Source organism: Nematolebias whitei, chromosome 16 (assembly GCF_014905685.2).
Source record: "Nematolebias whitei isolate Nwh7 chromosome 16, NemWhi1, whole genome shotgun sequence".
NCBI lineage: Eukaryota > Metazoa > Chordata > Actinopteri > Cyprinodontiformes > Rivulidae > Nematolebias > Nematolebias whitei.
Window position 1 is genome coordinate 27,493,534 of NC_056513.1, and position 14,060 is coordinate 27,507,593.

The following is a 14,060-nucleotide window of genomic DNA, read 5'->3' on the forward strand; positions in this document are numbered from 1 at the left end:
TGGAGGGGCCAGATCGTGGAGGGGCCAGATTATGGAGGGGCCAGATTGTGGAGGGGCCAGATTATGGAGGGGCCAGATCATGGAGGGGCCAGATCATGGAGGGGCCAGATCATGGAGGGGCCAGATTATGGAGGGGCCAGATTATGGAGGGCTTTCAATGTGATGAAAAGGATCTTGAAATGGATGCGCTGTGTGACGGGGAGCCAATGGAGGTTCTGCAGGACAGGAGTGATATGTTCATGGGAGCAGGTGTGGGTGAGAAGGTGGGCAGCAAAGTTTTGAATATATTGCAGTTTGTTGAGAGTTTTGGATGGTGTGCCGTACAAAACGTTATTGCAATAGTCGATTCAGGATGTGACAAAGGCATGGATTAGGACTTCAGCAGTGGACACTGTGAGTGATGGGCGGAGTCGTGCTATGTTTCTGAGATGGGAGAATGCAGTCATTCTTATATTAGGGTTCTACATGTTCCTCATCATGTTCTTGTTCTACACTTGAGAAGTTTAATATTAATTCACCAAACTTTTGTGGCAAAAAGCAGGATTAGCAGTTATTTAGGAGGTGAAACCGTCCAGAAGTAGTCAACCTATAACACAAGTCAGGATAACTTGTCCTTGATGGTACGGGTTAATGTTGAAGCTCATGAGTTGTCATGGAAACGCTAACCATCAACAATATTCATGATGTGGCTGCAAAGAGAAAATCTTTAACTAACACCACACCTCTTCATCTGCAGTTTATTTGAAGGAGCTCTAAACAATCTTTAATACAGAACATCCATCCATTATCTTTTACCCGCTTTTTCCATTTTGGGTCACGGGGGTCGCCGGTGACCATGTCCAGCAATCACTGTGCGAGGGGCGGGGTACACCCTGGACAGGTCTCCAGTCCATCATAGGGACACAGAGACAAATGAGACAAACAACCATTCACTCTCTCACTCACAAATAGAGACAGTTTAGAGTTTAATACAGAACAGTTCAATAAAATAGTAGTAAAACCCGTCAAAGTCTCAACTTTAATCTGGTAGAAATGATGTGAAACAAACTTCAGCAGAAAAACTCACTGACATCCCAGAGGTGAAGCTTCAGTGTAACGTTAAGTCGTGAACTGTTTCCATCATTTGATTCATAATCTATTTGTTGATCCATAACAAGAACACGACACAAGACACCTAGCGCTTTAGTATTTGTGTGTGTTCAGTGTCCTGTGATAATAAAGTAGGACATGAGATTAAATCATTAGATTACACAGTGTACTGCTAATAATCCGAGATCAGAGGAGTAAAGAGAAATTACACTGACTCTTGATTGCAGACGAGTTATGGAGAGTTTCTCTTCTGAAGTACTATTCCCCACAGGGTAAGCACACCCCTGCACACACACCCATCATGCTTCCTCACACCCCCTGCTGCTTCACTCACAGGAGCCGTGCACTTGTGTGTTCTTAGGCGTGCTGGAGTGGCCTTTCTGGACCAAGCTGGTTGTGGTGGCCATCGGCTTCACGGGCGGCCTCGTCTTCTTGTACATCCAGTGTAAAGTGTACCTGCAGCTGTGGCGCCGCCTCAAGGCCTTCAACCGCATCATCACAGTCCAGAACTGCCCAGAGAAGAACATGCACAGCTGCCAGGCCCAGCCCAGCGCGCTCAGCAACGGCAAGAACGAAACCGTCCAGGTCCCGCTCGTGCCCGTCGCTGCCCCAGTGGCACACATGGACTCTGACATGTCTGTGGAGGCTGCGGTGGCGCCGGTGCAAAACCCCGTCTGATTAAACTGAGAGCCGAACTGGCTCGTGCAGCTGAACTCCCAGCTTCACTGAGCTCTGGTTTTAAGGTGCAGCAGTTCAGGACTGATCCAGGAATATGGAAAACAGAAGAGATGTAGTGAAGGAACAGGTGAAAAACTGGAGAGAAACGAGCAGGTGAGGCAGCACGAAGGAAATAAAGTCAGCAGCAAACTCGAGGTGCGGGTAAACAGAATGATGTCATTTTATTTGTACGCACTTTTAAAATCTGTATTGACGTAAAAGATGTCGAACTTTTTGTTACAGGTCTCAATATGCTTCAACCAAAACTCACGACTGTTGAAATACATTTTTTACTGATGAATGAAAACAAACGCTGAGCTCCTAACTGCACTTTAACTGACATTCAAGTTTCATATGTACAAATTAAATCCCTCCACTTTGTTTAACTTACCTTCTGTAAGCTTTTACGGAAATATATTTGATCTAAAACTGTGAATGCATCTTTTCTCCACAAAAAGCCATTTTAGCGCCCAACAAAGTCCAAACAAGTGTTTACGTGACGTTCTAGAGAACACCTGAAAAGCACCTTTTTTCCCCTGAAGCATACTGAAGCCTTAAAACACTCATCTGGACAGTCATGTTTTCACACACTGAGTTATTAAGAGCTACAACTTTTAAATTAAATGTTTCATCTGATTAGGGAATTTTAAAAAATTATTTAAGCTAAGTCTAAGTTAGGTCATTTATGTTTAGTTTTGAGTTTTTATCAGGAAGTCATTAACAGTAATGTAACCATTACTTAAATAGTTATACTTGATCATGTTTGAAGTTTATAGTTGTTTGTCTCAGCTCAGCTCAAAGGGAGTTTTTTTTTTAAATTCTTGTTCACTTTTCTGCAGATTTGTTTTCCTGCATCACAGAACGTACACGTTCTGCTTTCATTCACAACATTTAAGGCTTTTATTTTCAGTTCTAATCATAAACACAGATGAAATATGTTTGTGCAATAAACAATGAATGTAGAACCTTTATAAAGCTGGTGTGAAGTTACTGCCTGGTGAAATGACAGCCTGGTTTTTATGTGTCTTTGACTTTAGCGCCATCTCCTGGACAAATGGGGAACAGCAATGTCTTCATTCGTTTTTCTGATGTAAAATCTTAGTTAAAAAAGTTCAGTTTAATGTCCCGGCTGCATAGAAACTTCAGCATGAAGTATTAGGAGTCTGACGTCTACACCATCTCATCCATCTGCGCACTGTCCAATTCATCTTCATCTTCCTTGTTCTCATCCTCTGCTTCACGCTTTGTGTCCAAATCTTTACTTGACACTTTTCGCAGCTTGATATTTGGAAGTTTCTTCAGATCTCCTGTCCACTCTCTGCCAAAAGAAAAACAAAAGTATATATTTTTTATATATTACTGCCAAAAAGAGGGGAATGCTACAACCCTGCATGTTTGGCAAATATGTGCTAATATTTCTGCTAGTTTGTTTTTTTCCTCTAACTCTAACCAAAGCTCTAATGATTAGATTAGAGTCTAATCTAACCTGTTTTTCTTCTTCTTTAATTTTAACATTTGTGTTATCTTTCAAAGAAGTGCTTTATGTCAAAACCAAACCCCACAAATTTACTTAACATGCAAATGACAACTCTAATTCTGTCAAATGAGAAAAGTAAAACTTTGCTTGTTCAAGTGCACAAAGCTCAAACACTCACCTGAATGTTTTCAGATGTTTTGCATTGATGATGTCAGGGATTTCTGAAAATGACAACGCAGGATGAAGGAGGATTTTTCAGACTCTACAAGTGTGAGCGCAGTATGCTGCGAACTCACCGAACCCGACTCCGTCATACTGCTCCCGCTCTCGCTCTAAAGTCTGTTTGATGACAGCTTCTCTGGCACCATGAAGACGACCCTGCCGACCCTTGATCCCATTCACTAACTCAATCTGCTCCAACTCTGAATCAAATCTGTGGAGGTACCTGAACACACCATGAACACATCAGCTCTCAGAGTTCAACACATGAAACAGACTGAGGCAACTACAAACCATACAGGCAGAATCTGGATCTCTGCTGTGTATTATATTTTATCATTTTATATCTCTTTGTGGTTGTTTATTACTCTGCTCTTATGTCTCACTTTGATTCTTTCAAATTTCTGCATTATTTTGTTAAATCACATTATGTACAATCTGTATAATTTGGCTAGTTTTCATATCTATTTAGCCATCACAATACATTTACCGTAGCTCTTTGTGACTAAAACAACAGCTGGTCATTTTGTGTCTCCTTGCATCCTTTCTTTACAAAGTGGTGGTTTATGTTGCCTCCATTTTATATATAATTTTGATGGGATATTCAATTTGCCAATCTGTCCATAATTACCTTAGAAACAGTTTTGCACATGTAACTAAATGCGTTAAAACATTGAATAATGAAGGCAGAATGATCTGAAATAAAAACACATTTTAGGTATTACATAATGAAATTTACTTTAGTGCTTTGAACAAAAACGAACATACAATCATTATTTTACCTTTCAATAATGTCACAGGCATCATTCTGGGTGTAGTTTGCCTTTGTTGGGTCCAGCTGACTTTGAAACCATAAAAGCTTGTCACCTGTAATTTAACATCCAGACGAGAAGAACCAGAACTTCAATCTGGAGCTCTAACTTTGCATCAATACAAATGACAGACACGCTTACCAATGTTATTTAGCCGTGCTGCTTTTTCGTTCTTCAACCTGAAGCATCAAAGAAAAAATCCAGACATTCAGAACTGACCGACGTCATCTATTTACAAGAAATCTATGTTTTAATTTATGATTTTGTTGGTGTCAGTTTTCACCGACAAAATCCCCATGCACAAATAAACTCCAGTTTTAGGTGCTAATGTTGTATTAATTGATTTTTATGTACAAACCTGTTTTTCTTTTTCTGTTTGTTTTCCTCTCGGGCGAGATAAGCAGCTTTCCTGCTGTAAGGGTGAACAACTTTTTCCGCCGCTTTTCCTTTCTGAGTCTTCGGCTGAAAATAAATCAAATTATAAAAAAGTATACATTTTAAAAATTACGACCCACCTACACACAATAAATTGCAATTCTGACGTTAAAAACACTGAAAATAGCAGAGAAATAGCCTCACCATGTTCACTAAAAAAGACAAGCGTGGTCTGTTGACAATTACACCGGAAGCGGAAGTGGTCCGTCTTAAATAAATGTAACGAAAACCGTGTTGCCGCAAAAGTAATTGTGTGGAATAAAAAAAAAACACCCTACTAACTATCATAATTTAGGCGTAATTTAAAATGTGTTTATTATGAACTGAAAACAGAATACTAAAATATGTGAAAATCTGGACCGGGTCCGTCTCTGAAACCGGTCCGACTCTCTACTTCCGAATACAACTATGGTCTCTCACATCACACATGGTCTCACAGGTTTCTCTTGTAAATGAGTCCCGAGGATCAGTGGGGTTAACCTGTCTAAAGGAAGGTTGAATGAATGAATTAATAGAAGCCCAGTTCAACAAAAATAGTCCTCCAAGTCAGGGACTGACAGCAAAATTTAGGTACAGGTTTTTCTGAGGAGAGTCAGGGGCAGCTTTTGAAGCAGCAACTTTATTAATAAATACATAAGCAAATAAATACTAATTATGCTTTCATATAAGCCTTACAGCTGTCAAATATATTAAAATAAGGTTGTTAGATTAGTGTGTTAAAATACAAATTTCTCCTTCCTTTTGTTTTACAGTCGTTTAAAAGTTGCTTTAAAACTGTTTTGCCAGTTTTATTTACTTACAAACATTTTTATCTTATAATACACTAATGGTATTTGCTGTGGTCTTATTTTTATTTAAAACAAATTTATTTTCTTTTTATGAAGAGTTTTGGTTTCTATTTTTTTCGGGGTTTTGTGCAGAAATGGTAAATGCAAAACAAATATATTAATAATATACAAATACAATAAAATAAAACACACTAAAATAAACCATAACAATGTTGTGATTTTGTCATGTAAAAAGAAGTAAATTCAAAATGTCATTAAAGGCCACTGCATTTGTTTTCACTCATAAGCAAATTGTGAGTTTCTAGTTTTTATGTATGGATTGGCATGTGGGATTTTAAATTTACAGACCTTACCTAGTTATTGATCTTTTGAAAATCTAATATTTTTTTCCCAAACTATTATTTTATGTTTTTCCATTTGACAACCAGAGCCTACAATGTCATACAATGAAATAGTTTTACGACACAAAACCTAATGATGTAAAGCAATCCAAAAGGTGTCAATTGAAATAAAAAATAAATAAAAAATCTATTTTTTTTAACAACAAAAATATCTAATTGTTTCAGTATTTGTCATACATGGTGGACATATTGTTTAAGTTACTTGTACATCAGAATTTTTTTCAGTCATCATTTTAACAACACAGTTTATGAACAACTTTTCAAACAGGTTTTTACAGAAATGAGCAAATTCAATATTAAAATGTCAGTTCGCAAACAGAGACAAAAAGCACATATGAAACTTGTGCACCATAAATACAAATCAGTCTTTCAAGCTCAAAGTGTATCATTTAGTGTAGAGTTTAAAAGGAAGACAGCTGTGGGGTGAGAAAAACTGTTCTTGAGACTGCTGGTCCTGCAGACACCTAAAGTATCTCTCAGAGGTTAAGGAGGAAAACATACAATGCTGTCTGCTCTTTTGACACCATTTCCTTCAAACTTCCTCAGAAACAGGAAGTAAATCACTGATGATGCTTTGGGTGGTTTCAGCTCTGTTTCTGCTCCAGACTGTGATACAACTCCATCAAGATGTTTTAAATGATGTGGTGGTGGATGGAGGGATGGTTCGTCCTCAGTGTTTATAGAATCAGATTTGCTAATGAACTTTCTGAACCAGGCCATTCAAGAAAAGTTCTCCGATATGTGAATCCCTTGGAACTTGAAGCTGCTGCAAGCTCAATCGCAAAGTCCGCTGTGAGTGGACACTCCTTTGTTTTTCCTGTGTGTCAAGTGCACCACCCAGCCAGGACCTCCACCTGTAGGCCATCTCATTCTTGTCTTTGACAAACTGAAGACCAGTTCTGTAGCTGAAGAGAAACTAGAGGAAGGGGCTCAGCACACGACCTTGTGACATGCAGATGTTCCTGCCATACCAGGTCTGCAGAGGCTTGTTGGTCAGAAAGTAGTTTCATGATTATTAGTCTGCAACACGGTGCAGCGGCAGAACTCTGCAGGAACTTGTCCTAAAGGAGCAAAATCTCAGAGGTCAGAGCACTGGCGTGGCGAGGAGAGACACCTGACTGTCTGAAACTGCTCTCGTTGTGTTGCGTACCTGACGGTCAGGAATGTGTTCCTGCAGCCGAAGCGCAGTTTGACTTGTAGCTACAAGCACACGGCTGGTTGCATCACATCCGAGTGACTACCGGAGTGAATCTGTGGGTGTGTGGCCGTTTTTTCTTTTTAAACGTTGAGTAAAATCAGGAAGTGTGATGCTGTGACACCACGGGGGAAACAGCCTCATAGTGGCACTATGTCATTATGTCTTTGCTCAGTAACATGAGAGGCCCCCGGTTAAAGACCCGTCTGCTGCTGCTGCTGCTGCTGCTGCTGAGCAGTTTGTCTGGGAAAGGTAGGACAGAAAACACCTCTTCGCTCTGAAAACACTTTTCTTTATCCCATCTCCTCTCTGCCTTTCTGTTCCTGCTTTAATCGATGTTACAACAAACTTTACTTCATGACAGAGAGTTAGAGCTGCAGTGAAAAACAGGATCTATTTAGACTTTTTTCTTCTTCTGAACTGATTTAAGAGACACCAGGCAGAGCAGACACGTTAGAATGGGAACAAGATCCAACATGTTAAAGTGTTTTCCACCTTTAATTTTCCTTTCAGATGAAACCAAGTCATGAGGCCTTCACTGACATCAGGTTGTTCAGTTTCGTGACGTTTGATCAGCTCAGCCTGATCAATCTTTCACCAACACATCAGGACTGTTTTGTTTATTCACACGCTGAGCGTAATTTTAAAAGTGAAATCTTCGTGAGTAACTTCTCAGAGGATCTGATTTCTCAATATCCCACCATCTTTTGTTCGTTCCTAATTCGGACTTTGGCAACAGTTTTCATTTTTGTTGTAACTTCTCATTTAAACAGACGTTTATATTTCCTGAGTGACTCGTTAAGAAAATGTGGGCAGAATTTGCAGTTTCAGTTTTAATCCAAGTGTTGAGTGTTACATTTGTATTCAGTTATATATTTTATATGTTACATTCTTTTATTCATTGACACGTGTGTTTGAAGTAACGAGAGATGTTGCATCACAGCGTTTTGCAAAGACGATGAAAGCAGTGCTACTGATGCTGATCCCACACAAGAAACACAGGATACAACAGAAACAGGAGGAGATGCTGCAGCAGACGGAGGTGAGCGCAGGATCACATGATTGATCACATGATTGATCACATGATTGATCACTTTTCCAGTGAAAACTCATGCACTTCAAAGATAAGATGATTAGTTTTAGCTGGTTGTCTTCATGGTTGTTGTTGTCAACATGATTTGAATTTTAGATTTTTTTTTATTTTTAAAGAGGGCGGCACGGTGGCACAGTTGGTAGAGCTGCTGCCTCTTAGCGAGAAGGTTGCCAGTTTAAATCCCAGCCGGTGGAGGCTCTCTGGGTGGAGTTTGCATCTTCTCTCTGTCCAGGTACTCCAGTTTCCTCCCACAGACCAAAAACACGCATGTTAGACTGATTGGTAACTCTAAATTGTCCCTTGGTGTGAGTGAGAGTGAATGGTTGTTTGTCTCATTTGTCTCCATGTGTCCCTGTGTTGGACTGGACACCTGTCCAGGGTGTCCCCCGCCTCTTTCACAGTGACTGCTGGACATGAGCAGCAGTGACCCCCGTGATCAGAAAAGGAAGAAGCGAGTAAAGTTGATGGATTTTAAGAGAATTTTAGACAGAATAATTTTTAAAGTATAAAATGCAGAGCCTGTGAAATTATTTAACCTGACTTTCAGTTTTATCTTCACTGTGACATTAACGTTTGTACTAGAATTACTGCCCGTTGGTGAAAGGCCAAACTGCTTTGTCATGTCTGTGTGTTTGTATATGTGCGTTTGTTAGCAAAATTTCTCATTAATCACTGAAATTATTATTATTTTCTTTTTTTTTTAAATTTACCCTTTATTTATACGGGTAGTCTCATTGAGCCACGAGAACTCATTTTCAAGAGAGACCTGTTTAGGGAGCAGACGGTTGGGGTTAAGGGTCTTGCTCAAGGGCCCAGAGTAAGGTGAATGAGGGTGGAGGCAGGTGTGGGTGCTTCACCTTTTTCCCACCCACATTTTGATGTTGACGGTACCAGGAGTTGAACCTGCGACTTTCTAATCACAGGCCCATCTTCTCTAACCTCTGCGCCACCACTCCCCAAAATTCTGGATTAAATTTCTCGATCTACGTACTCATGAACATTTGAACGTCAACTCTATTGACATTCACGAATGATTCTACAGCTGATCGATCTGAGCGGACACAAAAATTACTAAGTCAAGTTTAGGTACGTTTGTGCTAAAATTAGGAGTGATGGAGAGGCATTTTCTCCTCCACATACTTTGAGCTTATTGTTTAAAAATACGCCATTAATCAATGGAGTAAACCTTTTCTGTTAGCAAAATATGTCTCGTGCCACTGGACATATTTTAATGAAGTAATCACTGATTGTACGTTTACAACTGATCAGTTCAATATTAGATGACCGTCACATTATTGACTTCTTTTTAAAGCCACAGTGAATTCTTTGTATTTCTTTCCACAACCTTCACACAATCATTTGCTGGAATGTTGTCACATTCCTCCTGACACAACTCGTGGAACTGAGTCAGGGTTTGCCTTGTTCACACACACGCACGCACGCACACGCACACGCACACGCACACGCACACACACACACACACACACACAAACATTTTTGTGTTTTTGTTTCAGGTAGGGACCAATTTTACAAAAACTCATGCATTGTGGGAACCAGCTGCTCTTTATGGGGACCAAAGCCAGGTCCCCATAAAGAGCAGTCTTGCTGGTGGGGTTAGGGTTAGGCTACAGAAAATAATGTCCCACTTCCTGGTCCACAGTTTCTATAACCTCTACTCTTCTTCCTCTTTCATTCTCTTCATTCATTAGCTCCTCAAAGTACTCCTTCCATTTTCCTGTTACAGTCTCCTCTCTTGTTAGAAAATTACCATATCTTTAACAAGCCTATAGCCTGTTGCACATCCTTTCCAGCCTGATCCCTCTGTCTCGCCAATCTGTCAAGTGCTACAAGTCCTTCTCCCCTTCTTCAGTGTCCAGCCTCCCATACAGCTCATCATACACCTTCTGCCATCTCCTTACTTTCCTGTCTCCTCTCTTCAGTCCTCTCACTGTCATATTTCTTCTTAGCTAACCTCTTTTTTTGAACAGCTTCCTGCACTTCATTCTTCACCACCAGGTGTCCTTATTATATTGTCTCTGTCCAGACGACACACCAAGTACCCGGTACCTTCCTACCTGTCTCTCTGTTGCTGTAGTAGCCCAGTCATTTGGAAGATCTTTCTTGCCACCCAGAGCCTTTAACAGCTCCTCTCTGAACTCCTCACAACATTCTTCTTTCCTCAGCTTCCACCATTTGATCTTGTTCTCTGATTTTACTATTTTTCTCTTCTTCACTACAACAGGCATTCTACACACAACAATGTAATGCTGTCTGGCCACGCTCTCCCCTGCCACAACCTTACAGTCCCCAATCTCCCTCAGGTTTCCTCTTCTACACAGAATGTAGTCTACCTGTGTACTCCTTCCTCCACTCTTATAGGTCACTCTATGTTCATCCCTCTTTTAGAAATAAGTGACTACAGTCATTTCCATCCTCTTGGCAAAATCTACCACCATTTATCTTTCCTGATTCCTTTCCTTGACACCAAACCCATTTCCTCATCCCCTCTGTTTCCTTCACCAACATGTCCATTCAGGTCTGCTCCGATCACCACTCTCTCCTCCCTGGGAACACTCTCTATCACTTCATCCAGATCTTTCCAGAATGAATCGTTCTCCTCTACATCACATCCAACCCGTGGAACATAACCACTGACAACATTTAGCATCAGACCTTTTACTTCTACTTTCAGACACATTCATCCTATCTGACACTCTTTTCACCTCTACTACTTTGTACATTCTTTGCCAACTCCTCTTTCAGGACCACCCCTACTCCATTTCTTTTTCTATACACACTATGGTAAAACACTTAAAACACTGCTCCAGTGCTGTGAGCCTTGCTGCCCTTCCATTTGGTTTCTTTGGTTTTTCAACAGCACCGGTGGTGGCCTTTTTAAACCTTGGCCTTGATTGATCTGACATACTGTCACTTAGATTAACTCACATTAGTTTTGGCAAAAGCATTTTATGTTGGATGCCCTTCCTGACACAACCCTCACCATTTACTTGGTCGTGGGACCGGCACAAGCGATACACTGGCTTGTGCTCTCCAGTGGCTGTTTTTTTTTCTTCTGTTTTATTGTGCTAAATCCACAAATGATATGTTTTCCATGTGTGTTTACATTTTCAAATGCTAACATTTTCGAAGTGTGTACCTTTTGCCATGTGTTAAACAAAAATATCAAATTCTACTCACTTTTTTAACTCATTTTTTGTGTTACATTATTATACCGTACAGTATGTTGTATTTGTCAGCATGAATGTGAAGTGCTCCTTCTCAAAATGTGTCTCACAGAGACACCAATGTTATAAATGAATAGCTGCTGGAAAACTATTCTTAAATTTGCTTATAAGAAATACAGAAGCAACCAGTCTTAGACTAAGGACAGATTTATACTCAGTGTTTTTTTCTGTTCCACTTAATGCCATTTTGTTATTACCATCCAAATATTAGAAGCTGAAAATATCAGACTGATTTGTGCTTTTATATTCATTGGTTGTAAAACCACATTTGTTTATCATGATGCTCATATTATTGCAAAGCAACTAATAAAACTGATTTCTGTCAGCAGTCATAGCTACAGAAAGCAGTTCAACGAAACCCCCCGTCATCACCTCAGCTTCCGGCCCAACAGTCTTGGGTAAAATTACAGACGAGTCATAGAGAGCTGTTTGTCTTCACTGCAAGACTTTAACGTGTGTTTCTGTCCAGGTTCACCTGAGGGCAGCACAACAGAGTCTTGTTCAGGAGACTCTGAACAATCAGAAAGTAAGTTAGTCTAACTGATGCAAACTTATGTCCTGATATGTGTCTCAATTTTAATTTTAGTTTTTAGATTAAACAGTCATTACCCGTCATTGTGCTGTTTGAAGTAAGATGATAGAAATCAGGTGTCAACTGCAGGTAACGACCAGACTAGGCCTCATTTTACGATCACTAATCTGCTACTGTTCTTCTACAAGTGGGGTCTTTGAATTCAACAGATTCAACAGAAGGAAAGGATCTGGATCTGCTCGTCATCCTGATTCCAGCCGTAGTGGCCGCTGTGCTCATCGCTGCTACAATTTGTGGCATTATCATCAAACGTTCGTGTAACAACAACTCGACAAATGAAGGTGTGTCCATCACATGACAGAGCTCAGCACCTGTTCAGTCCATGGGACAAACAGCAACAACACTTCTTTTAGGTTCAGGTTCACGTCGAAGTCTGATGTTGAAGCGTTTAAACAGCAACTAAACATGTACATTTAATAAACAAATAAAATCTTGACAGAAAGATTTAACAGATTGAAAATTCCTCTCCTAAGATAACTCTTAAAAGGTCTTTCTGGAAGCGCTCTTTGTTACAGCCACATGGAGTCGGCTATGATGGAAAATACCACAAATTAAAACATTATTCATAAAGAATAAAACAAAACACAGTGCTCAAGTATGTCAGCCATTACAAATAGACACTGAAAATACACAATAAAATAAACTAATCCCACTGCTCACACAGACAGCTTAATAAAGTCTATGAAAATGGCACATATTGTACAAGTACATATATTGTACAAGTACATATAGTACATATAGTACATATAGTATATATTGTACATATAGTACATATAATGCATATAGTATATATAGTGCATATAGTACATATAATACATATAGTACATATAGTACATATAATACAAATAGTACATATAGTACATATAGTACATATAGTACATATAGTACATATAGTACATATAATACATATAGTACATATAGTACATATAATACATATAGTACATATAGTACATATAGTACATAAAGTACATATAGTACATATAGCCAGACATGCATTTTAAACAACAGCGAGCATTTGAACCATGCATCTCTTACTCTCACAAAGTCAGACTCAGTGCTGCTAGAGGGGAGATGCTGAAGTATCGTATCAGTGGTGTGCATTTTAACTTGTCTCAGAATTATCTACATTTATAATACATTATAATTAACAATGCATATTATAGCCCATAATGTTTTTATCTCTAAATAATCCAACAGAACAGTTGAACAAGACACTCCCTGCAGAAGAGCACCTCCACTGATGATGAGCCCCCACCTGCACTGATCATCAATATCTGTCAGACTGTTATTATTTTGGATCATCAGATCAGATCAGCCCTACAACTATTTCCACATGAATTTCATTTATAGATTAGAAATCAGCATCAACCACCCTCCTAAACCAGCATCTGATAATTAAAATACTTGACATAGAAATTACTTTGACTGTTTCATTTGGAATCACAACCCCAGGGTGGTCAAAGTTATCGTCTCTTATGGGATTTTTATTTTTATTTTTAGATACAGAACACAAGTACTTTTTAAATTTTGTTTTTAGAACTTACAAGCTTTATTTTTAAGTAGTTCAGTCTATGTCGTATCAGTTGCAGCACAAAAAAAGTGATTCCATTAAAGTCAGATTCATACAATCCAGTTTATTACTTGCTAATAAAGCTAAAAAAAACCCCAATAATAATAATAATAATACAAATAATAATAAAAAATAAAATAATATAGTAGTAGAATAGCTTAGAAAATGTTAAATTAATTTCAGTGCAATGTCAGCTTTTCATGTTTTGAATTAAAAAAATGTTTATTGTTGTTATTGTCATTACTATTTTTATTGTTGTTGTTATTATTTTTATTGGTGGCACAGAGGATAAGTAAGGTGAGCCTGTAATTGAGAGGCTGCTGGTTCAAATACCCTGACATCCATCCATCCATCCATCCATCCATCCATCCATCCATCCATCCATCCATCCATCCATCCATCCATCCATCCATCCATCCATCCATCC

The 14,060-nt window shown here is 39.2% G+C and overlaps 2 protein-coding genes across 2 annotated transcripts in view; one reads left to right on the forward strand and one right to left on the reverse strand.

Moving 5' to 3' along the window:
* Window positions 1-1,969: 1,969 nt before the first annotated feature.
* Window positions 1,970-4,944, reverse strand: tma16 (translation machinery associated 16 homolog). Its single transcript, XM_037690490.1, has 7 exons — window positions 4,894-4,944; window positions 4,673-4,776; window positions 4,456-4,493; window positions 4,285-4,369; window positions 3,580-3,728; window positions 3,462-3,504; window positions 1,970-3,124 (listed from the first exon to the last, which is right to left on the reverse strand). The coding sequence occupies exons 1-7, from the start codon at window positions 4,894-4,896 to the stop codon at window positions 2,977-2,979; spliced, it is 570 nt and encodes a 189-aa protein (XP_037546418.1). The 5' UTR covers window positions 4,897-4,944; the 3' UTR covers window positions 1,970-2,976.
* Window positions 4,945-7,169: 2,225 nt separating this feature from the next.
* The window catches only part of tmem154 (transmembrane protein 154), a gene marked incomplete in the record, with an annotated part of 9,251 nt that continues 2,360 nt past the window's right edge, over window positions 7,170-14,060 (forward strand). Inside the window, 5 exon segments of the mRNA XM_037690491.1 lie at window positions 7,170-7,385; window positions 8,077-8,175; window positions 11,798-11,869; window positions 11,941-11,997; window positions 12,192-12,344. Coding sequence (XP_037546419.1) covers window positions 7,295-7,385; window positions 8,077-8,175; window positions 11,798-11,869; window positions 11,941-11,997; window positions 12,192-12,344 — 472 coding nt within the window.